The sequence below is a fragment of the Sus scrofa genome, chromosome 1 (genome assembly GCF_054392235.1).
Source record: "Sus scrofa isolate SSC_HxYL_T2T_F1_AM1 chromosome 1, Sscrofa_HxYL_maternal_Yorkshire_Landrace_v2.0, whole genome shotgun sequence".
NCBI classification, from domain to species: domain Eukaryota; kingdom Metazoa; phylum Chordata; class Mammalia; order Artiodactyla; family Suidae; genus Sus; species Sus scrofa.
In genome coordinates, this window is record NC_139383.1 from 148,126,444 (window position 1) to 148,153,248 (window position 26,805).

Below are 26,805 nucleotides of genomic sequence, written 5' to 3' on the forward strand. Positions count from 1 at the left end.
ACTTCTAGGATTGCCCTTTCCACTTCTGAGCACTCACCAATTATGTTTGATGAGCCATTCTGGAATCTTTCTTACATGCAATATTAATAAGTCTACAATGTATGCCATCTGTCTTATTTCCCTTTGCAAGATGACATGTGCCTATTTTAGTCTTTAGCCCTCCTTGCTTTTCTTCATTACTCCTCCATGGTTATCAAAGCTGCTGGCCCTCTCATCTTCAAGCAGGTTCTCTCAGTCTGGGCCGGGAGCTCAAATCATGTGGATGATCTCTTACCACCTCCTCCATTATCTGGGTCTTCAATTCCTACGGGTACAGGGTATAACATACAACCTATAAGGGGTGCGCAAGGACCAGGGTTGTGGGGGGGTGGGGCTTGCTGGGCAGTCCCGTCATGAAGTGTGAGCCAAGCAAAAGGGCAACTGAGTGACAAAAGCAGCATCCCTTGGGGCTGGCTTTTCAAAACGCAATGAGCTCTCGGTCTTCAAAAGAGTATCTTTACAACCCTCTGTAAATCTACAAGTTTGAAAACAGGATCACTTTGGGGGGCTTTTTAACTTTCTTTCTACTTTGGAAAATAGCCCTCAACATTTTCTTCCCTGAGCCAGGTTTTTTTTTTTTTTTTTCCCCCAACAAGGATGTGCCTTTTTGTAACTACCTTGCAAGGACCAGAGAAAAAGTTCTGAAGACCAACGCCAGGCCATCACCAGAGTTAAGCCCCAAGGGCAGACCAACTTCAAGGGCCATGCGATTCAACTCATGCTGGACTGGGGCTCACTCTAAACTCTCATATCCCAGCAGTTTCCACATAGCATTTGGAGGTTGCCCTGGGCTTCCAGACCTTGGGTAGTCAGCAAATGTGGAAAAGAAACTAATGCTTTGAATAGCAGATAAAAGGAAATCAAGAGGCAGACTTGCCCACTGGGTAATTCTACCAACGGGGCCACCTGGGATTCATGCTAGACACCCAGGTCACTGGCAGCAAGGCTGAGAGGAAGCCGCCCTTGGGAAACACATATGTCACACACATGACATCTTCTGCCTCCAAAAGGAAAATAAAAACTGAAAGGGTGGAGTTCCCATCGTGGCTCAGTGGTTAATGAACCCAGCCAGCATCCATGAGGACGTGGGTTCAATCCTTGGCTTCTCTCAGTGGGTTAAGGATCCAGCATTGCCATGAGCAGATGCAGCTCGGATACAGTGTTGCTATGGCTGTGGCCTATGGTATAGGCTGGCAGCTACAACTCCGATTGGACCCCTAGCCTGGGAACCTCCATACGCCATGGTGTGGCCCTAAAAAGACAAAAACAAAACAAACAAACAAAACAAAACAAAACAAAAAAAACCAATAAACCCCAAAAATTGAAAGGGAGACTGGAGGGGGCAAGTCAGGAATGCCAGCATTTCAAGACCTTAGGCCAAGGACCTGAACTGCCCTGGGGGATGTCAAAGACCACTGCTCGGGGACTGCTGGGGAGTGTCTGACACTTTTGTTCATGGTTTCAGTCCTGCTGCTTCCTTCCATTTTCTTCAAGGGATCTGCCCATCTCACAAGCAAACCAAATTCTACTCACCCGGTCTGCTCCTAAATAGGTTTGTCAGTATCCATGAGTTTGACATTCTGGAGTTCAGCCAAAAATTTACCAGATTTTACGATGCATTAAGTTAAATGTTTAGACTAGAGTGGGGTCTCTTTTAACAAGTAGGATGTACCAACCATGTGTCTACATGGAAAGGTTCTCTCCATGCTAGAGTGGAAGCGGAATGGAAACCCAGCATCCAGTTCTGGAAACCACTCACATCCTGTGGGGCCTGCCCGTGCCATACAGGCGCCTGAGAAGGGGCCGCAAGAAAGATCCCAAAGTCAAGGCAAGAAAGATACCTTAAAAACTCTCCCATAAAAACAAACAAACAAACAAAACACTTAAAAATGAGAAAGAAAGAATTCTTCCCTTCAACTCCACGTATATATACAACTGTGTGTATATATTTGCACACACATGGGCACACACACAGGTACAACACGGCCAGGAACCACTGCACTAAGGTGACTTGGTGGAACTACTACTCTGACATGCTCTAACAGTTCTTTTCAAAGAATCACATGCACAGGAATCTCTCAGTTGGGCTTGGACCCTGAGTTTCTAACAGGCTCACAGGGGATATGCTGCTGTCTGGTCCTGGGGCCACATCTGGAGGGCCAGGTGCTGGTTGCGGTCATAGTGTGTTTTTCCACACAGTCCCTGTGCACTCATCATGAGAGCTGCCTCCATCTTTGCCAGATTCTGAACTGGACCCAGGATGGGGAGCTCCAGGGGATAACGGTGAGTAGGGAAGTTCAGGTTGGCGCAGGGGACGGGGCAGGAAAGGAGGGGTTCTGGGTGCTGGCTCTGCTGTGGAAGCCAAGCTTTCTGTGGTCCAGGCAGCCAGCTCCCGGCCGGCCGCCTTTCCCTCCGTGGGAGCACTCTCCTGCTGCAGGAACAGTTTCTGCCACCTCCTGGTGATGGCAGATCATCAGTCACAACTGGTCTTCAGTTCATCCAGGTGTTTCTCCACGCTGAGCCACCAACACAGCCAAAGGCAGGCCTGGTAGGTGTCACTTACCCAGGAAACATGTGCTCCTACCTGGAAGACTCCTCTGACCAGAAACCAGGCTGCATGTGGCTTGGGGGACATTGGCTGACCTGTCCTGTCGTTTGGTCCTCACTGTGTCTGAAGCTGCCCTGAGGCAGGGGTCCTATTAGACCCACCATGTCCTTGGTGTGGGAGGACACTTTGTCAAGTCTGACTCTGAAAGACACCACTGTCCCTCTGCCCCCTCCTCTTTAACAACCTACCTGGTCATAAGCTGGGGAGGCTGTGGCCCTGGGGTAGGCTTGGGTCCACCCCCACTAATGCTTTCTAGCTTTTCCTGGGGCTTCAGATCTGGCCCAGCATCAACCTCTCCAGGAACTTTGACAACCCCAAGACTTTTGCTGACTCAGTTCAGAACTGACCAAGTCACCACCTTCTCATCCTCTCCCTGCTCCTGATAACAGCATCAGTGAATCACAGGCTCATGTAACACCTGCCCCTTCTCAATACCAGTGTGGCCACAATCAACATGGGGAATGCCGGTGTCATGCTTCCAAGTGACTTGCTAGGAAAATTCCATGCTCCCACATTCTACATCCACCTGCTTATTTATGTTTTCTTCAAGAGAGGCCGTTCTGAGACCCTTACACAAGTACCTGGCAGCTAATGTACTCGGCTTGGATGTCAGTGGCAAAGTTCCTGATATCATGGCTCCTGGGTCCTGTTGGCCACGGCTGTCATCTGGCAAAACTACCACCTCCAGGCAAAGAGGGAGTATGTCCTCAGTGCCTAAAAATGGACAAGGAGAGGAGGGCTCTTTTCTAGAATGACCAGGCTGGTGGCAAAGTTCCCAGGGGCTTGAGAATGTGCAACTACCCTCAGGTCTTCAGAATTTTCCATCAGCAGTGGCAATGATGAACAAAGATTTCAGGCATGAAAAAAAATACCAATTTGGGAGAACGTGGGCGTGTGTGAGTCATAACGTAGTACTGTAAACGAGGTGGCTTATCAGCCACAGACATTTATTTCTCACAGTTGCAGAGGCAGGATATCCAAGCTCAGGGTGCCAGCACAGTGGGGTTCCGGTGAGGGTGCTTTCTTGGCTGCAGAGGCTGCTTTTTCCTTGTGTCCTCGCATGGCAGAGCGAGAGCCCGGGAGCTCTCCAGCCTCTTCTCATAAGGGCACTAATCACACTCACAAGGGCTCCATCCTTCTGTGCTAATGACCTCAAAGGCCCCACCTCCAAGCACATCACAGTGGGGATGAGGTTTCAACATATGAATCTGCTGGACACGAACATTTAGTCCTTAACAGGACACAGCACGTCCTCAGTGGAGAAATTTGCATCCTATCACCACCTCCCACTTCCCAGGGTACTTAAAAAACCCCAGCCAGGTAAGCCAAAGCTGTCTTTCCAAGAAAGGTGAGTAAATCCCCTTAAGAGGAGAGCCACCCTGGGAGGGCCTGGCCTCAGCACCAGTGCAGTTCAATTGTATAAAAGGCACCACACTACGGCCTGAGGCACTGGTCTGAGTCTCGCTTGGCCCCTCAGAGCTGTGGAAAGGGAGGCCGTCTGCAAAGTGAGGCTGAGATGACTTGGGACGGCCCTTCCAGCTCTGAGAACCTTGAGAAGAGCCACTTAGGGGAAGCTGCCAGCAGCTCTGGTAATCTGAAGAGAAAATTGGATCTTGTCTAATTCCTGGAAGAGTCTGTAACGTGCGGAAGTTCTGAGGGGATTTCAGAATATGGCTCTCCAGCCAAACTCAACTCCCCCCATCCCATCTCCTCAAACACCATCTCAGACGACCTCATTTCAGGTAAGGAAATCCACCATAATTAAACGCAAAGAATTCCTGTGGTTGAGACAAACACCCCCACAGCATGTGGAACCTTCCCTATTACAGTAACGAAACTCTGGGAGCAGCAGACGTCCCAGATCCAGCTGGATTTCCCATCACGGCGATAACACCCAGCCAATAGCTGCTCTGACTGGCCCGCTTAGAATGCAGGTGGGGACGCATCTGTCCGCTTACTGAAGAGCTTTGAATGTTTTCCCCTTTGTTTGCCTGCCCTCTCAGGCTTGGCCTGGGCAGATTTGGAAACACTGTGGTCAAGGTCCTCTTAAGGACAGCGGCTCTGAGCTTTCCAAGCAAATTGGAGACTTGTTTTCTTCTCACATGTGATCTGAGTCAAGGCTAAGACCCCAAGGAGATCATGATAACTCCCCTGCAAGCCCCTCTTAATGCCGGGCAGTGAGAAATCACTCCTTAGGGCAGAGAAGCCATTTAAATAGAACCATCAGTGACAACAATTCCCTGCTGTTCTGGACACTGCAACTCCCATTCGAAATCTCCCATCTGGGAGGGGGTCAGGAGGAAATTCTGCTTTTATTTGTCTGGGGTGGAGGGGGAGGAGAAAAAAGAAAGACAGAGCCTCTGCTGCCCTGCAGTCCTCCTAAGTCACAAGTCATTCTATCTCATCCAACATGAAGAAGAGGAAGCTTGTAAATTAATGTCAGACCCTGAGATTTTCAGTAGCACTTTTTACTAAAAAAAAAAAAATCATAAAAGTAGATGAGGCTTGGGTGCTTGATACCACTCTGGAATTTAGAATAAGACAGCTGCTCCCAGGAATGCTCACACATCGACTTTGATCCAGGAGCCAAGTACTCACGAATCACTCCTAGCACCTCCACGTAAACCACGAGAGCCCCGAGGACCACCAGCACCACAATTAGGCTTCCATCTGGGAGGAGAAGCTGCAGGAGGCCACGGGAGCTGAGTAGGGATGAAGAGTAAGGCCCAGGGAGCCAGGGGTGGTGGTGGGGAGTCCATTTGAAAAGCCAGCATGGGACTTGCCTGACCTGGAGCCAGCCCCATGACACCTGCCTTCTTGCAGACCTCTGGGGGAACGGCGCTACCCTCTCCCTCCTGCAAGAAAGGCCACCCTAATTCCAGTTAGAACCAAAGAACACCGGCCCTAACCCTGGGATTTCTCCCCAGTTATGACATTTGCAGAAACCCTCTCTCCACTGCATCTTCCTCATTAGGCCGGCCCCTCTGAGGTCTGTACTGGGCCCCCTGGGGGGTTGAGCACCCAGGCAGAGGACTGCCCGGCTATCCACTGGGGGCCACCTGTCCGCTCATATCCCCCTCCCTGAGTGCCCTCGCATCCCCCCTGCACCACACTGGCAGCTCACTCTTAACACAAATCGCAAACACTGCCCTCTCTTCACACATCTGAATAATGGCTTTCCCTGCTTCCTGTTCTGGGACTGAGACAATGCTTTTCAGTTTGAATGGTGTTGACTCCAGTTATGAGGACATTTTCCCCAGAACAGCTGTCGTGTCCTCTTTCTCTCCGCTCCCAAGACACCTGCCCACCCCCTGCCCATACGCCACAATCTCCTGGGATCAGACTTGGTCTGTGTTCCATGCGGCACTCCAGGCTGACGTGTCCCCAGGCACATGTCAGTGGAACATCCTTCCCATGTCTATACTCATCTGCACAATTGTCCCTTTCTAGCTGGAAACATCCAGAGTACCTGGAGTCTACCTTTTGCAGTGTCTTTATCAAAGGATATCAAGCTTCTCCTGTGACCTGCCTGTGCTGGGCATCCCACTTATCACTTGAGGATACAAGGCAGCCTCCCACGACCCTCTGTCCTCATAGGACTAAGCAGGGGAATGGTTCTTCCTTTGTGCAAGAGCAGCACTTCCACAATGGCAGGCCTGGTTCCAGGAACCGAGGGGTGTTTGTGCAGGTCTCAGAGCCCAGCTGTACCCCAGTCAGTGGGACATCCTTCACTGCTGTAGCCGAATCCAACTATCACTGTGTGTCTGCAGGGGCACAGGTATCACCAAGCACAGCTTCTGACTACCAGAGCGTCCATATCCCTAAACCTCAGCCCTGGGTTCCCCTCACTTGAGAGCATCCATGTACTGGGTACCTTGGCCCTTGATGGGGGGAGTCTCCCGTGGGCCTGGCCTGTCCCCCACCCTCTGCTCCTCTCCTTCCACTGACAGGTCTCCCAGGAGGTATCAGGTGAGAGATGACAAGACTGAGATGGCAGCCTGCAAGAATGCTGGACTTTGCCACACCTGATTCATGGATGGTATTCTGCCTGGTGCAGCACTAGGGAGGAGACAAAAAAGCATGGAATTTGGGGTGACAGAGAGTGAGCCAGGAGAGCAGGACCATATCCGGTATCACACGGGCTCAGCCCTGAGGGTGGCCTGCAGGGATGGGGCAGGGGAGCTAGAGACAGAAGCAAGACAGCGGATGAGGCTGAAAGCAAGGGGAAAACATCTATGACCTCATGCATGGCTGCTACACCTGGTGGGTCCTGGAGAGCCCTCCCAGGCTCGTTCCCCTGGAGGGTGTGGTTTCACTGATTTGGCCTTGGCTGCTGGCACTTCCAAATGTCTCAGAGGCTCCTCCGTGAAGCGTGGCCCTCATGTCACCTCTGCTGGGTTCCCAAGCTTCCACAAAGACAGCATTTCTCAGAGGCCACAGGTGAGAGGTGAAGTCCAGAACGGAAAGACCCAAGAAAGAGCATGTGGATGAGAACTATGCCTAGTCACTTATGATGGAGCATGATAATGGGAGAAAAAAGAATGTATACATGTATGTGTAACTGGATCACCACGCTGTACAGTAGAAAAAAAAAATTGTATTGGGGAAATAACAATAAAAAATTAAAAAAAAAAAAAAAGAGCATGTGGAAGTAAGGAAAAACCCCAGAAAGGGCAGGTGGGGAGAGGCCCATCCTTAGTACAGGAAGCAAGGGTCTGACCATAGAGCGTGGCTTGGGGGCCTATGTGAAGCACCTTTCTATAGACTTAAGTGGGTAGGAGAGGTCACGTAGTTTGGACTAACTCTGCAAGGTGGGCATTGATCAGGCTCAGGCTTATCTAACAGAGCCTCCTAAATCCAACAGAAGCAGAGATTAGTTTCTGCGAGGGAAAGCTCTTTGTTTTTCTGAGTGGGTGGCCAAGTATGCACTAAATGGATTTGCTCCCCCCTCTCAGTACCCCCCATAGGCCCTTGTGTTTAGACGCTTCCTGGGAGCTATTTTACCTGACTGAAAAACAGACTGCGTGCAGAGTGTTCCGAGCTCCCCAGGCCCCAAATGTCCGACTGAGACTTGGTTCTGTGCCCTCCTGGCCTCTGACTGCACTAGGAAGAGCTCTTGTCAATCAAATGTCTCCCTAATCACTCCTCTTAGACCAACTTTCCCCAAACGAAAGGCACTCTAACCAATTTTATTTTTTTTATTTTTAGGGCTGCACCCACGGCATACGGAAATTCCCAGGCTAGGGGTCAAATCAGAGCTGTAGCCACCAGCCTACCACAGTCACAGCAACACCAGATTCAAGTCTCATCTGTGACCTACACCACAGCTCACGGCAATGCCAGATCCTTAACCCACTGAGGGAGGCCAGGGATCAAACCTGTGTCCTCATGGATACCAGTCAGATTCGTTTCCGCTGAGGCACGATGGGAACTCCCTCTAACCAATAGAACTGTTTACTTTCTCTCTTACAGTAAAACTTCCAAATCATAGCAAACAACATACTCTAAAAATCCAAGAGATGTATTACACACAGTCATTTTAATGCTATGCCAATGCCACTACCAATGCCCTCCTTGATCATTAGGGTGTCACTTGACTTTGTTTTTTATTTTTCTCATAGGCAGTTGGTATGGACTTGAACTCTTAACCCTCATCAGAGGGGAGTTCTTCCCATGAGCAATCAAGATTGAGCCTCAAAATTATGAGCTTGCCTGAGAGAAATCAAAGCTTTGCACGCTCCCTCTTTCTCTTTAAAACCAAATAGTGATAAACATCTTGGACACAGAGGTCCACCACAAGGCACCCCAGTTTCCTGAGGGAAAAAACCTGGGCAGAGTTGGGCCAGCTGAGCTGTTTCCCCCACATTACCAATTCCATCATAACCAATAACAGCTGGCAGGTTATGGCCTGCCAACGTCAGAGAGACATCTCATTGCAGGACCGTCACGTTCTCATGGTCACCGCAGGATGAAGAAAGGCACAAAAACAGCTTCATTTTCAGCTGGGTTTCTCAAGCTACCACAACAAGATAGGCAGAGAGCTGCCCTCCAAGTCTCACACCACATGTCTCGGTACTGGGAGAACCAAAAGGTAGGAGGAGCTGCCTAGAGGCAGGCTTTCATGGGCGGGAAGACAGGGAAGGTCATGGGTATTCATATAAAACCCCAAAAGCTGCTGTCGACACAGCTGCTGCCCAGATCCCACTCATCCTACAAGCAGGAACACAGGCCAGCCCCTGCCCAGAGTTTCCCCAAAAGTCCCATCACGAATTGCAGATCCTTCCGTAACTGTCCAGAGCCAAGGCTGGAGTCTTTTCTGCCCTACTTCTTTATCAGGGTAGATCATCAGAAAGCTGCCCATCTCATCTACAGTACTTGAGTTTCCTAGGGAAATCCCTCGGGAAGACAGACTGGCTTTGTTCTGCCAGCTGTACCATCCATGCCTTTTTGGTTCTCTCTGCCTTGGCTGCTGGCAAACGGCAGGTATCTTGGTTTTTTTGACATTTAACAAGTTCTCTTCTTTATCATCTATCTTTTATGATTTGGATCCTTGTTATTATTTTTTAATGGCCGCGCCCGTGCCACATGGAAGTTCCCAGCCCAGGGACTGAATCTGAGCTGCAACTGCAACCCATGTCAATGCGGGATCCTTAACCCTTAACCAATTGTGTGGGGCCGGAGATAGAACCCATGCCTCTGCAGTGACCAGAACTGCTGAAGTCAGATTCTTAACCCACTGTACCACAGTGGGAACTCCTTTTTTTTTTTTTTGTCTTTTTAGGGCTATACCCTCGGCCTATGGAAATTCCCAGACGAGGGGTCAAATTGGAGCTACAGCTGCCAGCCTACCCCATAGCCACAGCAACGCAGAATCTGAGCTTCATCTGCAACCTGCACCACAGCTCATGATAACGCCAGATCTTTAACCCACTGAGCAAGGCCAGGGATCGAACCTGCAACCTCATGGTTCCTAGTCAGATTTGTTAACCACTGAGCCACGACGGGAACTCCTAAAAATCTTCTTTTAAAAAGTAATACAAGTTTCCTAATCTATAAAGTAAAGGCTAGTAATACCTATCTCATAGTACTGATTCAAATATAATAAATGCACACCTTCTAACACAGTACCTCGTACAGAGTAGGTGCTTAATAAATGAAATCTGATTTGACCTAAACATCATTACTTTGTTGTTAACTTAGGTCCAAAGCAGCATTATTGACCTTACCAGAACAAGAATTTTTCATTTAATTCATAATTTAGAACATATCTTATTCCAAATTGGACTACAGCCAGTTCACAACACCAAATTAATTTTTTTTCTCTTTTTAGGGCTGTATCTGCGCTAAATGGAAGTTCCCTGGCTACAGGTCAAATTGGAGCTACAGCTTCCAGTCTATGCCACAGCCACAGCAATGCCAGATCTGAGCCACATCTGTGATTTATGCCGCAGCCTATGACAACACTGGATCCTTAATCTGCTGAGGCCAGGGATCAAACCCACATCCTCATGGATACTAGCAGGGTTCTTAACCCACCGAGCCACAGTGGGAACTCCCCAAATTATTTTTGAACTACGATATTTGAAAGAAAACTATGCATACAAAGAGATGTTGGAAAGAGGGCAAAAATTACAATTCCAGGATTCCAATGAGTTAAATATTAAAAATCAGCCCTTCACTTTGCTTTCTGTTTTCCAAAAGCCAAAGCAAAAAGGAAATCATGTTAACTTATGCCGTTCTCATTGGCTGATAAACAGAAGGTGTAGCTCCTGTGGGAAATGACTTTTTCTCCAGACACTGGGATCTGAGGATAGGTACTCACCTTGTTCTTCACAGGAGGTACCTGGGGCCCAGGGCACACCCACACCCCACGTGCAAAGGCACACAGCATCCTTCAGAAGAGATGTTTCATTTCTCAGTATTCAATAGTCTGGGACTGTTCTGAGGGGAATAGAGGTGCTCTTTATTATCCTCTAAAACTTTCACCAAGAAATTCTGTTAGAGTATGGACCAGGGGCTCGGGTCCACTGAGAACAGCATCAGTTCCATCTCAGTTCACATATGTAAGGAACATGGAGCTAAATCACTCTTCTCTATCCTAAAACATGGACCAGCTTCCAGGGTTGAATCCCTGAAGCAGCCTGGCCAGTGGCTTTCCTGGGACTACAGGCTGCCCCACCCCCCCTACCCCCCAAGCCTCCACACAGCCTCACCAGCTACTCTGAGCTGGGGGAGCAGTGAGGCTTATTGATGGGGAGACTGGGCCTTCATCATCCAGAATGTGCTCCCCAAAGCTCTCGAATCAGAGGCAACAGACTTCTCTGGGAAAACCACAATCGCCCATCTAGGGGCAGGACCAAAGGCTAGCAGGGTTTACTGGTTTCGATTAAAAATAAGGTGCTTGTTTTGCTGGTAATTAGAGTTCAATAGCGAGCTATAAAGAGTCCTCCAAGAAGTTCTAAACAGACTGTAGCTAAAGGCTACTGAAGTATGACTGAATCTAATCATTTATCTATGCAGACCTCCTGGGTTAAGACGCCAGTGTCTGACCGAGCACAATCACACAGGTCGTCGGGGTGTGGGGGATGGGTGGGTGGAGGGGGAATGGAGCCCTTGTTCTCATCATCCAAGGCAAACAGAAGGCACATGTGTGCTCACATGCAGGGGTGACCGCTGCCATGGAATGTGGCAGTTCACAGAAATACATCTCTTCAAAGGTCCGCAGGACCTGCGCATTGGGAAATGTTTTGACAACTCTGCATTCTCCCAGCTGTTAGGTAGCTGCTTCGGAGGTACTACAATGGCTGATGAGCAAGAAGATGTTTGCCAAAGCCATGCTTTTGCACACTTTTCTTTCAGCAACCACTCTTGGGCATGGATTTTTTGGTGTTTTTCCTTAAATCTGAGATACGAATATAGATTTCATTAAAATTCATTTGAAAAATTAACTTTTAGTAGTGTAGGCAAAATAGTATGGGCAAAATGTTATCAGTATTTCAAAAATACTGTCAAGATGGGGTAACAAGGACCTACGTATAGCATAGGGAAATTTACTCAATACTGTGTAATAACAGATGGGAAAAGAATCTGAAAAGGCATGGATATATGTATAACCGATTTACTTTGCTATACTCCTGAAATTAACACAACTCTGTAGGTCAACTATATTCTGATAAAATTGCTAAAAATATTGTCGGGATGAAATAAATGTATACTTAGAAATAACTGCTCACCTTGCTTCTCTTGGCTAATAACATGTTATTTCCTCCTTAATCTCAGGAAATACACATAAGTTTATTAACATTCACTGTACTCACATCAATAAGCCAATAAGCCAATGGGTATAGAAAAGTCAACTAGCAAACCTACCCACAGGAGTGAAAAATATTCAAATGGCACCAGAGAAACAAAACAAGCCAAAACAAAAAACCAACCAACCAAACAAACAAACAAAAAACTAGCCACAGATATGGCTAATATTAGGGGAAAAGGGCTGCTTTTATATTCCTTATACTTTGCTCCTACTCTTACAGAAGCTTGGGTTCACATTCAGGGCTCTAGGCATTTGACTATCTAGGGCACTAGAAAACCTTTACAATATATATTTTCCCCCAAGAACTAGATTTCCATTTAATTTTGTTCTCTCCAGTCCAATATAAATTTTCACATTGTTGTGCATGCTCTGGCCTCCTCAATTTACTTATTTAAAGTCCTTAAGCAGTCATATCACAATTTTGCCTTCAGAGAAACATAAAACAGACATCTGCTCCAGGAGAAAAGTGAAGCCTTGGGCTTCAGTGTGAGAGTCAGCTGGCTTCCTGCCACCTGAGACTTTCTGAAGGTGATCTCAACCTTGGGCCAGCCAGTCAATCCCTCTGACCTTCTGCTTCCTCATCTACAAACCCAAGAGGCTGCCTTAGATGCTCCCCACATAATCTTTCGGCTCTATGGTTCTGTGTTTCTCTCTTCCTCAAGGGAAGAATTTCTACGTGCAAAGACAGTAGCTGATAATTATTTGAAACTAAGACACTGACATTCTACCTTCAGAAAGGTGGACCTGGAAACTGGTTGAAAAGAAAACAGAAATTCAATAGCACAAAGAGAAATCCCATTATTTGAATAATGTATGTAGAGCGAATCAAAGATTATGCTGATCTGGGAAAGAGGATGCAACTCAAGATGACACTTGGAGGAAAAAACCTTTTCCCATTTCGGGTGTGCTTTAAAAACAGACACAAACATCCAATGAGCATTTTGGTTCTCAGAGCCTGTACAGTAATTTCTTGGCTTTCTTAAAGGGTTGGGACCCAGGCGTGCTGGCCTAGGTCCTTACTTTGAGGAGGCATAGGCATTCACCAGCACTGTTTTAGAACTTAACACAATCTGAGTGAGAAAAAAAAAAAAAAAAAGGTATTCAGAAAAAGCATTCAGAGGCAGAACAATGCAGAGTCTGATACTTACTTGTGGCCCAGCTCATGAGCGATGGTAAAGGCCAAATTGAGGCCATTGTCCTCGGCAAGCACACATTTCCTCTTAGCACTGCACACACCTCCTAAGTAAGCAATTCCTGCAGCAGAGACACAAAACACATCCTCTTCAGAATGTGGGCGGCCCTGACCTTGCAGGGCAAATCCACGCGGTCAACATCACACACGATCAAGAGAGGGGCGAATGGGGATGGACAACCACGAACTGGACCTGGTGTTCCAGCTCTCACGTGGAGGACTGGCTGGTGTATGGTGCTTCTGTATTTGCCTCGTAATGATTACGGTAGTAATAACAACCGCCATCATCTATCTAGCAGGTTTTAATACGTGTCAGATGACATGCTGAGCTGTTTACACACAGCATCGAAGAGTCCTCGTCATCCAAGATGGAGGCAACAGGGAACCGGGGGGTCAGAGAGGAAAGGTTACGTTCCCAAGGTGACCTGGCTTGGCATCTGGTGTTGGCATGCTGAGCCAGAACTGCCCACCTTTAGTGTCTGGGACCAGGACCAGGTGAGGTCAACAAGGCAAAGTACCTGTGTGAAAAGCTGGAAGAGGGGCTCCCTCAACCTTCCCACCTCTCTCCTTCACCCCCGTCCCTGCCCCACTGACCCCTCTAGGGTCAATGTGCTCCAGGCATGAGCCTAGACCGGCACTGGGGTCACAGAGAACCAGCCAACGAAGGTTGTGAGGTAGGGTCAGAAGGATGTTTCAGGAGCCCTAAAGAGAAGGAACCCAGGCCCAGGGGGACCACAAGAAGAGAAGCGAGAGCATGGCCTGGAGGCCACGGGGAGGGGGTGAGGTAGGAGGGGCTGGGGGATGGGCCCCAGGGCCCACCTGCTCAGCTCTGCACACACAGGACCAGGCCCCAACCTTCCCTAAGACAGGAAACCCGAGCCAGACTCAGGAGGAAGGTGTGAGCAAGGGGGCTGAGTGCCGAGGACAAGGGGCTGCCAGCCTCTGCTAGATGAAGGGCTTTTTCCAGGGGAGAAAGGTTATTTTGGCAGAGAAGCGAATGAGAAGTGTGGGGCCGGAGCCAGATGGGCACAGGCCTGGGCTCCAGGCTGACACTGCCCAAGGCAGCTGTCCATGCTCCCTCTTAGCCTGGTATCCAGGAGGACATCTCTCACCATCCAATCTGAGTTGCCCCAGGGCACTTCTCAACCAAGGTGGGAGGCCACGGACCGCACACTCTAGGGCTGGAGATAGAACTTGAGTAGTGATAGCATCTGACTGCTCAATATACCCTGGGAAATGAACAGGGGCCTGGCAGGTCACCAGCTTGAGGGGGCTCACTGCCCCCCTGCTGTGAGTTCACAAGGGGTGTGGGGCTGGCTGTGGCTCCCTCCGCCCCACAGTCAGGTGTGTACTGCCAACTCTGGGCAAGTATCTGGCTACCTGCTCTTCACCTGCAGACACCATCCACCACCAGGCCACACACCTTGCCCTTTCACTAATGTGCACAAGGTGTCTCAGGAGTTGGCAGTGGCCCGGCAGGCACAGGAGCTGGGAGGGAAGGAGTTGGCAGAGGAAAATGATTGTAAGGAATTCACTGATTAAAAACGAACCACCGGAGTTCCCATCGTGGCTCAGTGGAAACAAAGCTGACTAGTATACATGAGCACACAGGTTTTATCCTTGGCCTCGCTCAGTGGGTTAAGGATCCAGCATTGCCGTGAGCTGTGGTATAGGTCGCAGGTGAGGGTTGGATCATGTGCTACTGCGGCTGTGGTGTAAGCCAGCAGCTACAGCTCTGATTTGACCTCTAGCCTGGGAACCTCCATATGCTGCAGGTGCAGCCGTAAAAAGACCAAAAAAAAAAAAAAAAAAAAAAAAAAAAAAAAAAAAAAATGAAGGAATCTCCTTACTCCTGGAGAGCTAAACCAACAAACATCCTGTTTGTGGACATGACAATCAAACTGGGGCCACCCTCAGCCATACACAGGGCCCTCCCCCCAACCTGCCAGTGTAGATGGCTCGCACACCCAACTCTGCAGGGTTCTGGGACTCAGTTCATAGGCAGAACACCGGCCGGCACCACAGCATGTGTCTACTTTTATTTGGAAACGTGAAACATGCTTGGCCAAGGTTGAAGATTTTTTTTTTCTTTTTTAAAAAGAAGGGGAAAAAAGGGAAAAGAATGAAATGCTATTTGGCCTCAAGATGTGTTTTTTGCACATGGCATCATAATCCAGAAAGGCAGACCATGGGAAGGAAGAAAATGACCACCAGAAAGGACACCATCTGGCTTTTCAGTGCCTTCAAGGTCATTATTCTGGTTTTGTTTAAAAATGTTTTGGCGGTTGCTGCAACAAGTCCAGCGGTGAGTAGGTGGAATGCTGATGGCATCCGCATGCTGCGCACACACGCACAGGCTCAAAAGCACACCCAGCTGGGCCCCGCCTCCTGGGTCAATGAATCAGTCAGACACAATCAAAGGGGAGTTGTCTGCCAAGAGGAAAGGGAGACATCTGAGGCTGGCCGTGCTAAGCTAACTGTCCCAAGAGCGCCTGACAAAGCAGCAGAATTTAAATGCCACAGAAACAGGGCCCCTGGCCTCGGTGCACTCAGCACCTGGAATGGGTGCCCAGGAGTTTCCACTCTAATTGGGTGGAACACATGCAAGAACAGCTAAGTAGAGGGCCTTCCAATAATGTATTTTTATTTTTCCAAGGTGAAAATGATTTTTTCTTTTTTTTGTCTTTTTTGCTATTTCTTGGGCCGCTGCCGCAGCATATGGAGGTTCCCAGGCTAGGGGTCTAATCGGAGCTGTAGCCACCAGCCTACACCAGAACCACAGCAACTCGGGATCCGAGCTGCGTCTGCAACCTACACCATAGCTCACGGCAACGCCAGATCCTTAACCCACTGAGCAAGGCCAGGGATCAAACCTGAAACCTGATGGTTCCGAGTCGGATTCGTTAACCACTGCGCCACGACAGGAACTCCCGAAAATGATTTTTGTTTCTACGTTGTTGTTGTTGTTGTCGTTGTTGTTTTTAACTAAAAAACAAAGTGTGGGACTTCAAGGCTTCTTCAAGGAAATAAAACTCAAAAAGCAGAGATAAAAATTGCCAGACCCTTATCATCCCACCTGTCTCACTGTAATTGTTAAAATGTTCCTAAGGACCTCCCCACCCCAGCAAATTGGCCTACTCCTTCCTGTCCCCTACTAGGAAAGGTGTGTAGCCCACTCCTTACCCTGACCCTACAGGGGCAACATATGCCCCCAACCACAACCAATCAGCAAGTGTATCCAAAAACCTCATTCTTCCTCAACCAATCAACAGGTCAACAGGTATATGGCAAGATCACTCCTCATACTCCTTTGTCTCTGGGCTATAAAAGCAGGCAGGACCATGCACCCAGAGTTGGCTCCCCCTGATTATCAGGAAGTCGGTCCACTGTGTTAACAGTGTCACTTGCCTCAATAAACTTGTCTTTTCTACACCTTGGTTTACATCTGGAAAATTCTTTTTCCACCCATGTGCAGAGAATACAACACAAAGCATCGGTTTCTTTAGAAGAAATGCTCTCACACAAAGGTGGATGAAGATCTAGTGGTTTTAACGATTTATTCCAGTAGTGACTAGCCAGGTCATAAAGAGTGATGCAAAACATGTAAACGAAAACGGCCCCGATAATGGAGCAAGCTAGTGTTTATGAGCGACGGTGTGGAAATGCTTAGAACTCGCAAAACAAAGTCTGGAGAGAATCCCAGGTTGTTGTAAAAGTAAGAGCTGCAGGGAATAAATGGTAATTAAGCCAGGAGCTGCAGTAAAAAATAAAGCCAGCACTATTCAATGTTTTCTGGAAAGAAACAGCCGTCTAGAGAGGAGACACAGAGATACCCCATCACCTCTGGCTGCAAAGGCACTGACCTGGAAACCCTGCCCAATCCCACCTGGGCACTTATCAAGAAATGAGGAAAAACTAGCTTCCTCTGCAGTGATTTTTTTTTTTTTTAATCAAAGAAATGAAGTCTGTAAACACAAGTTTTGCTAAAGTCTGTGCTGAAGCTGTGGAACCGGAGAGACCTCCTTATGTAACTGGAATTCCCCACAGAGAGAGCAAGGATTTCTCAGGCGTTGGAGTGGTGCTTGCAATGGTTTCAGGCTTCCATGACATAAAATTCTCCACCAAAGAAATCAGAGTAGAACTTAGTTTTGAAATTAAAAAAACAAAAACAAAAACAAACAAACAAAAAAACCCACATTAACTCCACATGTTTGCGAAGATCCTTGAAACAAAAGGAAGCAGAGAGGCAACTGGCATTCATTAGGATCCTCTTCACGGGTAAGTGCTGCTCTGCGTGCTGGGTCTTCCCTTACTTGGAAAGTATTACTGGCCCCGCTTTACAGACAGGGAAAGGAAGGCCCAGCCTATGGTTATGTGGCTGATCAGGGCCAGACTCGGGTACAAATGGGGGGCTCTCTTTCTCCGGCACCCACGCTCCTCCAGGCAAAAGCCTGGGCCTCCCTCTCCCAGGCTTTGGTAACCAAGAACAACAATATGCTTGGAGGATTTAGAAGATTTTCATAAAACTTTAACGTGCGCTTATGCTGAGCTGTGGGTGGGACACAGAAAGGGTTTCATGTGTTTCAATCCAAATGTCTTTAACCCTAAAGATAAAAAAGACTCAAGGGCCATATGCAGTCAGATTAACAGTAGCTACCTTGAGGACATGGTGAAGTCATTACAGATCTTAATATATTTTTTTCTTTTTTTGGCTTAAACCTAGTTCAGTGAATATGTGTTTGCTATGAAAGTTAAAGGTATCAGTTATATTTCAATTATTCAAGGTGACAGCAGAGGCACAGGTGGGAGACTGATAAAAAAGAAATAACAACAACAAAAAAAAACCTTTGGGATTTTGGTTCTGAGTGCACAGCCCTCAAGGCAGCAGATGTGAAGAAAGTTCAGTCAACACTGTCCATCTGTACTGTGCCCCTGGCACAGATTAGGGAAGCAAAATACATCTCTTCTCTTTTTTTCTTTTTATGGCCACACCCATGGTGTATGAACATTCCCAGGCTATGGGTCGAATTGGAACTGCAGGTGCCAGCTGATGCCACAGCAACGCCAGATTTGGGGTGCATCTGTGACCTATACCACAGCTTTCAGCAATGCCAGATCCTTAACCAACAAAGCGAGGCTAGGGGTCAAACCCACATCCTCAAGGATGCTATGCCAGGTTCATAACCTGGTGAGCCACAACAGGAATTCTGCAAAATACACTTTCACGGGTTGAAGTACTGAAGGGCTGTAAAGAGTTCTTCTGATGCCTAGAGTATACTGAACTCATCCCCCAAAGAAGATGACATCCATTAGGGCCCCCAAGCCATATTCCCAGCCAAGTCAACTCAGTATGGATACTCTCTCTTCTCCATTGTTTTATTTGTTTGGCCACAGCATGCATAAGTTCCCAAGCCAGGGATTGAACCCAAGCCACAGCAGCGACAATGCTGAATCCTTAGCTGCTAGGCCACCAGAGAAATTCCTCCATTCTTTTCTTTTTCTTGGATGGCGCACAATTTGGGGGAGCAAATTGGGTGAGGAGGTTTAATTATTTTCTTTTTCAGTAGAAAACTGTGTGGGGTAAGTCCATAATTCAAACTCAGAGTTGACCGTATGATCCTTTCGAGATTTAGGGAGTAAACAACACCCAACTGTATAAACTCTGGTTTATCCAGCAAGTTGTCTGTGTAAACAGTTTACAGCTGTTGGCCCTGTTGGCCATTACTCAGATCTTCTGCTCTGCCTCTGAGATGGTCAACTTTCTCGCACTAGCTGCTCAGCAAGCTGACACCACCATGGTTATTACCGGCACACCATACCACTGATTACAAGAAGGCAACCTGCGCCCATTCTCCTGGTGATCACAATGGCTGAGATTGAGTATCATGTTCAGGCTCATGGACAAGGCCTTGGCAACTCACTAAGTGGTTGGAAATACGATTTGAGTTTGGGAGTGGCATTTAGGAGCAAAAGTCTTAGAGCCTAGGACATAACAAATGAAAAGTAACACCAGTCAATATTTATTCACTGTAGTTAGAGTCTAAGGAGCCGCTCTGAACCCTGAATTTGTGAATATAGAACCTCTGCTCCTAGGGAAAATACAGGGTTTGGTTCCTGTGAGCCTCTGGTCATATTTTGTCAGCTGTTGATACACAACACACTTTGTCAAAGTTGATACACAACTCTGCCTTATGTGTGTTTCTGTTTAAAGCAGCATGATTCAATATATATCATTGATTCATTAACATTGAACTCAGGGCCAAGAGTCCTATAATTTAGGCCTATTGAAGCTCATCTAGTATTTTCCCCACAAGGCACTTGGCAGCCTTCCTGAGCTTCGAAACATTAAGCAGCACTTCAGCACTATCCTTAGAGGCCATTCAAAACAGCAAAATCATCACAAAACGCATAAAGATGCGAAAAATATGGTGCCAGACAGACCTTGCAAAGGACATTTGTTCACAGCATGAGAGCTGAAACAAGAAGGCAGGACACTGCCTTGTTTGACCTCTTCTGGGGATGTGCCTGTTGGGTGACTCAAGTATTTCACCACTCTGCACGTGCTTATAAATGACCACAAAAGTGCTGCAAGTACTGATTTTTGGTTTACAAAGAAATTTTAATGAGTCAGGTGAATTCACAAATGCAGAATCTGCAAATGAGGAAAATTGGCTGTGTTCTAAAAAAGCATGTTCTACTATCAGGCACATGAAGACTTAGTTGCAATGAGCAACCTCGGTTTTTATTTACGCTTATATTTCCTACATATCCTGCTTCTATTTCCTAACTCTGTACTACCTAAATTATTTAATTGACCCAGGCCCTGCTCCTCTGTAATTTTGCTTCTGGGTTCTCTGAGATAAGTCATGGACCCCCTAAAGGGTTTTGCACAGTATTGACAGAGCCTCAAAATGCTGAAGGCCAAGTACAGCTTCTAACAAACTGGGAAAGAACGTTAATGATAAGGATCTGAAGAGGTGGTAAGGGCAGGAGAGGTGGCCAGGGTGGCATGGTCACCCTGCTTGGGACTGAGGAGCACCGCTTCCAAACCAGCCCTGTCTGTGGCTTTTTTTCCCCAGCTCAGTGCCTCCAACTCCTAGGAGCATAGCTGGATAAGCCCCCTTGAATCCAGCCTTGTCTTAGCAATTCCACCACAAGTAGGAATCCCTACCTCCCTGCTTGCCTTGGGGTCAGTCACAGAGGAAGGAGGATGAATTAGCCAAGGTCTTTATCCCTACACCATGGACAGATGGCAGGGGACAATGGCTCCTAAAACATGGGGCACTGCAAAAGCTGCCACTGACATCAAAAGCTCTTGCTGCCCAATACCTATCTAACCCAGAAGGACACTGATGAAGTGAAAACTCAGCAACTTCCTCAAGGTTGGATGAATCAGCAAATGGACCTAAGTGTGAAGGTAAGAACCTTAAGGTCTGATTGCTGAAGGACTCACATGCTCTTTTAAAACTTAAGACAAAATGAGAGTAATCAAAGCAGTGTGGTACCTGCATACAGTTGGATCAATTGAACAGAACTAAGAGTCCGGAAGTAAGCCTTCATGTTTATCATCAATTCACTTTGACAAGGGCTCCAAGACCATTCATTGAGGAAAAGGAGTCTTTCCAACAAATGGTGCTGAGACAAAGGGATACCCACATGCAAAAGAATGGGTCAGATCCCCGTCTTTAGCAAAAAGAAACTCCAAATGGATTGCAGACCTAAGCTCAAGAACTAAAACTATAAAACTCCAAGAAGAAAGAAGAAAAAAATATTTTTCAACATCGAGGGAGGCAAAGCCTTCTTAGATATAATACCAAAACCATGAGTGAGAGAAAAAAGATCTCATACCAATGTGTTCATCAGTGCAGAGAGCTCCCCTTGGCCCCTCAAAAAGGGAGAAAGGCTGGATGGGTCTGGAAGTGAGGTGGGGAGGTAAGGTGTTACCAAGTCAACCACTGAATGTGCTAATACAAAGAAACTGCCCAGCCGTGCCACATGCATTATGGTTTCCTGCTACCTGGGAGCCACCCAGCAGACTTGGGGTCACAGGCTATCTCGATTAGCCAATTCCAATGTCACAGGAGCTTCTACTTTGCAGTGGGAGTTCTTAGGGTCAGAGTCAGGAAACACCATGCGTGCCAGGCGCACTCCCATATAGAACAAACATGCCTTCACTCTGGGCTCCTAAGCCACCTCCTGGATCTCGAGCTTTAGGATGAGATGCTCTTCCTGGTGAGCACACAGCAAGTGCCCACGGAGAACTCGAGGGGCCCTGGGCTGGAGCTGTGGCTCCTACAAGATAAGTTGAGTGAATGAAGTGCAAAAGTGTAAACAGCAGCCAATCCCCTCTCCCCCTGCCCAAGGATTTATAAATTGGAAGCAAAGACATATATCCCAATGATTTGCTATACTCTGTGGAGACCAAAACAAGCTGGGAGAGGGAAGGGAAGAGAAAGAAATAACTTTTGACATTCAACAGACCACAGCCAGCTTGAGCCAAGTGCACGGAGACTTCATGCAGACTTCCTACCCTCGGGGCAAGATGGTACTTGTGTCTGGGGAAGGGAGTTCCTGGGGAGCAGACTGTGCTCAGATGACCAAGGTTCCTCTCCTCAGAGGGCCCCACAGTGGCGCAGGGGCTTCTGCAACAGCCCCAGACACCCACCAAAACGGCCCCCAGTGGATTTACCCCAGGACATCAAAGGACAGAGGTCTGTGTGGAGACTCCTGAAACCCTCTAACATTGCCAATATTTCATGCAGTGGTTTCTGCACACTGCCTTTATGTTATAGCATCAAGTCAGGTATGAGATCCTAAGGTGAACAAAACCAATGTGGGTCAAAGTGACATTCTTGGCCATTTGGCAACAGGATGCCTGAGGGTTGGAGCTGGGATCCCCACGGAGACATCTCGGAGGGATGTGACAAATGTAGACAGATGTCACTCACAGCACCAGCACCTCTATTTGCAAGGAGGACCCTTTGAAACTCCCAAGTCCCCAAGAAATGCTCACATACACAGCCTCTGAGGGAAGAGCCTATGTCTACAGAATTCCAAAGAATGCCAGGGAGAGGTGAGGGGCCCTTGCCAGAAACAACTCGAGGGGTGGAGGACCAACCTTCCGGGTCTGGAGGGAACCTGTGAGCCTCACCGGAGCCCAGGAGGCCCCCAGATGCTGTCAGACACGTGAGAAGGGGCACTGCTGCTGGCTCTGCTCCGTGTCTCCCAAGAAAAGCAGAATTGCAGCACCCAGCATTCTAGGTGCACAGGGCTGAACTTCGCAAGCTGGAAGCACAGAGGTTGCTGCTCTTTTCAGCTTGGTTCCTTTGAAAAGCACAAGTGCACAGAGCCGAAAACATCCAAGGATGCTATTAGAAAGAGTTACCTATGGGAGGAGGTGAATGGGGGGAGAGGGGAGCCTGAGGTGGGGCCCAGGTGAGGGCTGATGGACTCCAGTGCTTGTGTCTGGTGGCAGGCACACATATCCACCTTACAATAATCCACCTTGTGATTAAAACGCTCTGGTCCTGGTTACCCCGGAGGGAGTAGATGTGGAAGGGGCTGGTACTGTCTGATCTCTGGACTTAGGTTCTAGTTACACAGAGTGCTCAGTCTGCAAATATTTGCTGAGCAGTACAATTAGATATGCTTGTGTTTTTTCTTTTGTTTTATTTTACTTTTTACGGTCACACATGCAGCATATCTAAGTTCCCAGGCTAGGGGTCAGATCGGAGCTACAGCTTCCGACCTATACCACAGCCATAGCAACGTGGATCTGAGCTGTGTCTGTAACCTAAACCACAGCTCACAGCAATGCTGGATCCGTAACCCCCTGAGTGAGGCCAGGGATGGAGCCCTTGTCCTCAGGGATACTAGTTGGGTTTGTTTCCACTGTGCCGCAATGGGAACTCCAAGCTATGCTTGTTTTAATGTAAATTACGCTTCCCTCAAAACTTAAAAAATCAAGGAGATGCGCATACAAGTGCAATTAGGAAAGCATGGACCTGATTTAACAATCCGAAAATGGTAGAGATTACCGACTCATTGAGATGATAGGGGTTTGTCTTGTCCGAGGAGCTGATTAGAACTACAGTGGCGACTACAGTGGATAACACTGTACTGTGTGACTGGAATTTGTTAAGAGAGAGCAATTTAACCCGTCTCACCTGCCGCTCCCCCCACCCCAAGTAAATATATGAGGTGATGAATAGGTTAATAAACTCTCTGAGGGGAGCCTTCTCACAACTTATGGAGCAGTATACTTTAAACATCTTACAATTTTATTTGTTAATGAGACCTCAAAAACACTGGGAAAGAGAGCTTATCTTAAGAGGATTCAAGGGTCTTTGGTCAATGAAAATCACAGTGCTATTCATTAATCAGTTAAAGGGGTATTTTAAAAAGTCTGCTTTTATCTGTATCCCCAGACTTAACCTGCCTTACCGTATTTCTTAGACCATACAAGCTGCTTCTCTAATTCTCCTTTACTCTCTTCCATGCACCCTTGCAATGCTATGTTCTTGAAACTTGCCTCAAATGGCCTTGATGAACTGCTTCATTCCCTCTCATAATAGCTGTATTTCTACAGGAAGAATACAATACAAGGCCATCCAGAGAAATATTTGCCCATTTAGGAGAGAAAAAGAAAAGCTTTCTCAGAAAAATTAAGAAACCGTGTTTCTTGCTAAATGCATAGCCCAGCAAAATCTTCCTCTTTGGCACAAAATGTGGAATTGAGTGAGACCTGGGGAAGAGGGTCAACAGCAGCACCCAGGGCACTTCCAGTCTGTGCTTTGTTCTAGGTCCCTCTCCAGTGGGAGTGGGCTGGCTCTCACCTGGAGTAGGGGGAGGTCAGGTTAGGCCCCAGGGCAGCTCTGGGCACACGCTTCTGAGCACACGTCTGTAAATCCCCCGCTGGCAAGACACCACAGCCCCTCAACTAAAGAAGTCATTCTCAGGAGTTCCTGTCATGGCTCAATGGTTAACAAATCTGACTAGGAACCATGAGGTTGCGGGTTCAATCCCTCGCCTCGCTCAGTGGGTTAAGGATCTGGCATTGCCGTGAGCTATGGTTTGGGTCACAGACACGGCTTGGATACTGCATTGCTGTGGCCCTGGTGTCGGCCAGCAGCTACAGCTCTGATTAGACCTCTAGCCTGAGAGCCTCTATATGCCACAGGTGGGGCCCTAGAAAAGACAAAAAGACCAAAAAAAAAAAAAAAAAAAAAAAAGAAGGCGGCACTCTCACATAGGAAGCTGGCTGTCATCTGGATGTTTACTCAGCACCCCCAAGCTAAAGTCAACCTACCATGACAAGCTCCCTCCTGGTGGCCTAGAGAGGCCTGGGTGGGGTCTGCCTCTGTGGACAGGATGCAAAAATGACAGCACGCTATTTGCCTTGAAGACAAAACCAAAGCTAGCCTCTTAGAAAGGAATGTTGATGACAACAGCACCAGGAAGCCAGGTGGGCCCCAAGCACTTTGAGAGGAAGCAGGCAGCAGACCAGCAAGATGCCCAGCCTCCTGAATTGTGCCCTGGCAGCGGCAGAATGGGGGCACCTTTTAGGTTGAAATTGCTCTACACTTATGGACACAGTCTCTTCAAGCTGCTGAAACAAAATACCACAGAAGTGTTCTGAAGGCAGGAAGTTTGAGGGTACCAGCATGGTTGGGGGTGGGGAGAGGTGACGGTTCCCCTCTGGGTCATTGTCTTCCTGTTGTGGCCTCATATGGCAGGGGGCATGGGGACTCTGTGAGGGCCCTATTATAAGGGCACCATCTCAACCATGAGGGCTCCATCCTTATGACCGTATCAACGCCTAAGGGCCCCATGTCCTACCACGCTCACCTCGAGAAGCAGGATTTCAATGTACAGACTTGGAGGGACATATACATTCATACCTGAGCAGCCACTTTGGATTTCTAGATGATCCTGGACTACAGGAATAGCATGAATATTAGTGCCTGTCTGTGAAATGTCAAAGGCAGAACAAACACAGGTGTTTTTTTTGTTTGTTTGTTTGTTTGTTTTTTGGCTGCCCCATGGCCTATGGAGTTCCCTGGGCCAGGGATCATATCTGAGCTGTGGTTTTGACCTCTGCCACAGCTGCAGTAACACTGGATCCTTAACCCACTGCCGTGCTGGGGATCGGATCTGTGTCCCAGCACTCCAGAGACACCCCCCACCCCACTGCGCGACAGCAGGAACTCCCGTTCTTCATCTTTTAAGCGGTTTCTCACATTTCCATTTTGCCTCCATGATGGTGACAGTCTCCTTGGAGCTCTGCTGTGACATTCCACTGCAGCCGGCCAGTCAGCCATCTACGCTTGCCCCAGACTCAAGCCACCCCACACAGGACTCAACACCCCCAACCGAGTCCTCTCAAGTTCTCACCTCAAATTTCAAAAGTGTGTGGATCTGGTCCATTTCCCTTTCTCCCTCCCTCCCACCCCATCCCAGTAATCAGCAAGTACCACCCTTTCCTGCTGCCCACAGACTCTGGAACTTACTCCTTTCTCTTTAGTCCCAAGCCCAGAACTTTGTCACCACCTGCAGCTTGGACTCTTATGGCAGCTCCTCAGGAGTCACCTCTCCTGTCTCTCCCCACTCTGATGAGTCCTTTAAAGTCCAGATCCAAGTGTCCCCTCTTCAACGTTTCTCCCCTAATCCCACCCCTCTGGGTGCAAGAACCCATCACAACACCATTCCTGCACCAGGAGCCCTATCTTCACTACGGTCCAGGTATCTGACCAAATCTTCATCTGGAGTGATGCTATTATCTCTGGGCCTGCACCTTGCACTATCCCATAACTGACATGGGCCACTGCAGGCTGAACATGACCTCCATAAGGTCCATGAATGAATGAGCGCCCACAAGCCCTACCAACTCAATCTTCATAAAACACCACTCTCTGCTGCCCAAGAAGTCGACTGGAACAGCAAGGAATAAATCACAAGGGTGAGGATGCTTACGACACTAACATTTAACAAACACTTACCATGTGTGTCTCAGGCTCCATGCTAAAGTCTTCCCTGCATGATCTCATGTTATACTTACAATCACCTGGTGAGGTAAAGTCTATTATTAACCCCACAGTACTGATGAGAAACTAAGGACCTAAGAGTCAACAAGTCGCCCAAGGTCAAATAGTGAGTGATGGAGCTCAGATATGATCGCTGGTCTTTTGGACCAGAGGCCTCACCCTAAACTAACACTAGAAACTGCAAACTGGTGGCCACAGAAGGACCTGGACTGTAGAAATGTTCTTTTTGGACCACAAAGTGTGTAAAAAAATTAACTGTTTACCAACAATTAAAAATTGGGAGAAGTCCCATAAAATTCAGATTTCCCGACTCTTCTTAAAATATCAAATAACCAGAAAATGATAGACTAGTCCATTAATGGTGCTAGGACAAGAAGTGATCCACACAGAAACAAGTGAATTAAATTCCTCACCTCAAGCCATATGCACAAAAATAAACTCTAAGTGGAGGAAATGTACAAGTGAGAAAAACCAAACTTGGAATGGGTTGGAAGAAAATGTAAGTGAATGTCATTATGATCCCAGGAGGGTACAAGTCTTTTAAAACAACATCTAAAAAGCAGAAATCAGAAGGGAAAAGACTGAGTTACCTAGCAAATCCCCAGAGAAA

The 26,805-nt window shown here is 47.7% G+C and overlaps 1 protein-coding gene and 1 long non-coding RNA gene across 10 annotated transcripts in view; both read right to left on the reverse strand.

Moving 5' to 3' along the window:
• Positions 1 to 26,805, reverse strand: part of ADAMTS17 (ADAM metallopeptidase with thrombospondin type 1 motif 17) — a 387,154-nt gene that overhangs the window by 192,489 nt on the left and 167,860 nt on the right. For 6 of the 9 annotated variants that reach the window (XM_021098456.2, XM_021098449.2, XM_005659785.4 and 3 more), the window contains exon 8: positions 13,109 to 13,214. The exons of the other annotated variants lie outside the window; for them this stretch is intronic. In XM_021098456.2, the coding sequence (XP_020954115.1) occupies positions 13,109 to 13,214 (106 nt within the window). The remainder of the gene's footprint in view (positions 1 to 13,108; positions 13,215 to 26,805) is intronic. 9 annotated transcript variants of the gene reach the window in all.
• Positions 18,643 to 24,388, reverse strand: LOC146406423 (uncharacterized). Its single transcript, XR_014815304.1, has 2 exons — positions 24,235 to 24,388; positions 18,643 to 22,968 (listed from the first exon to the last, which is right to left on the reverse strand). It is a non-coding gene; the product is annotated as an uncharacterized LOC146406423 (long non-coding RNA).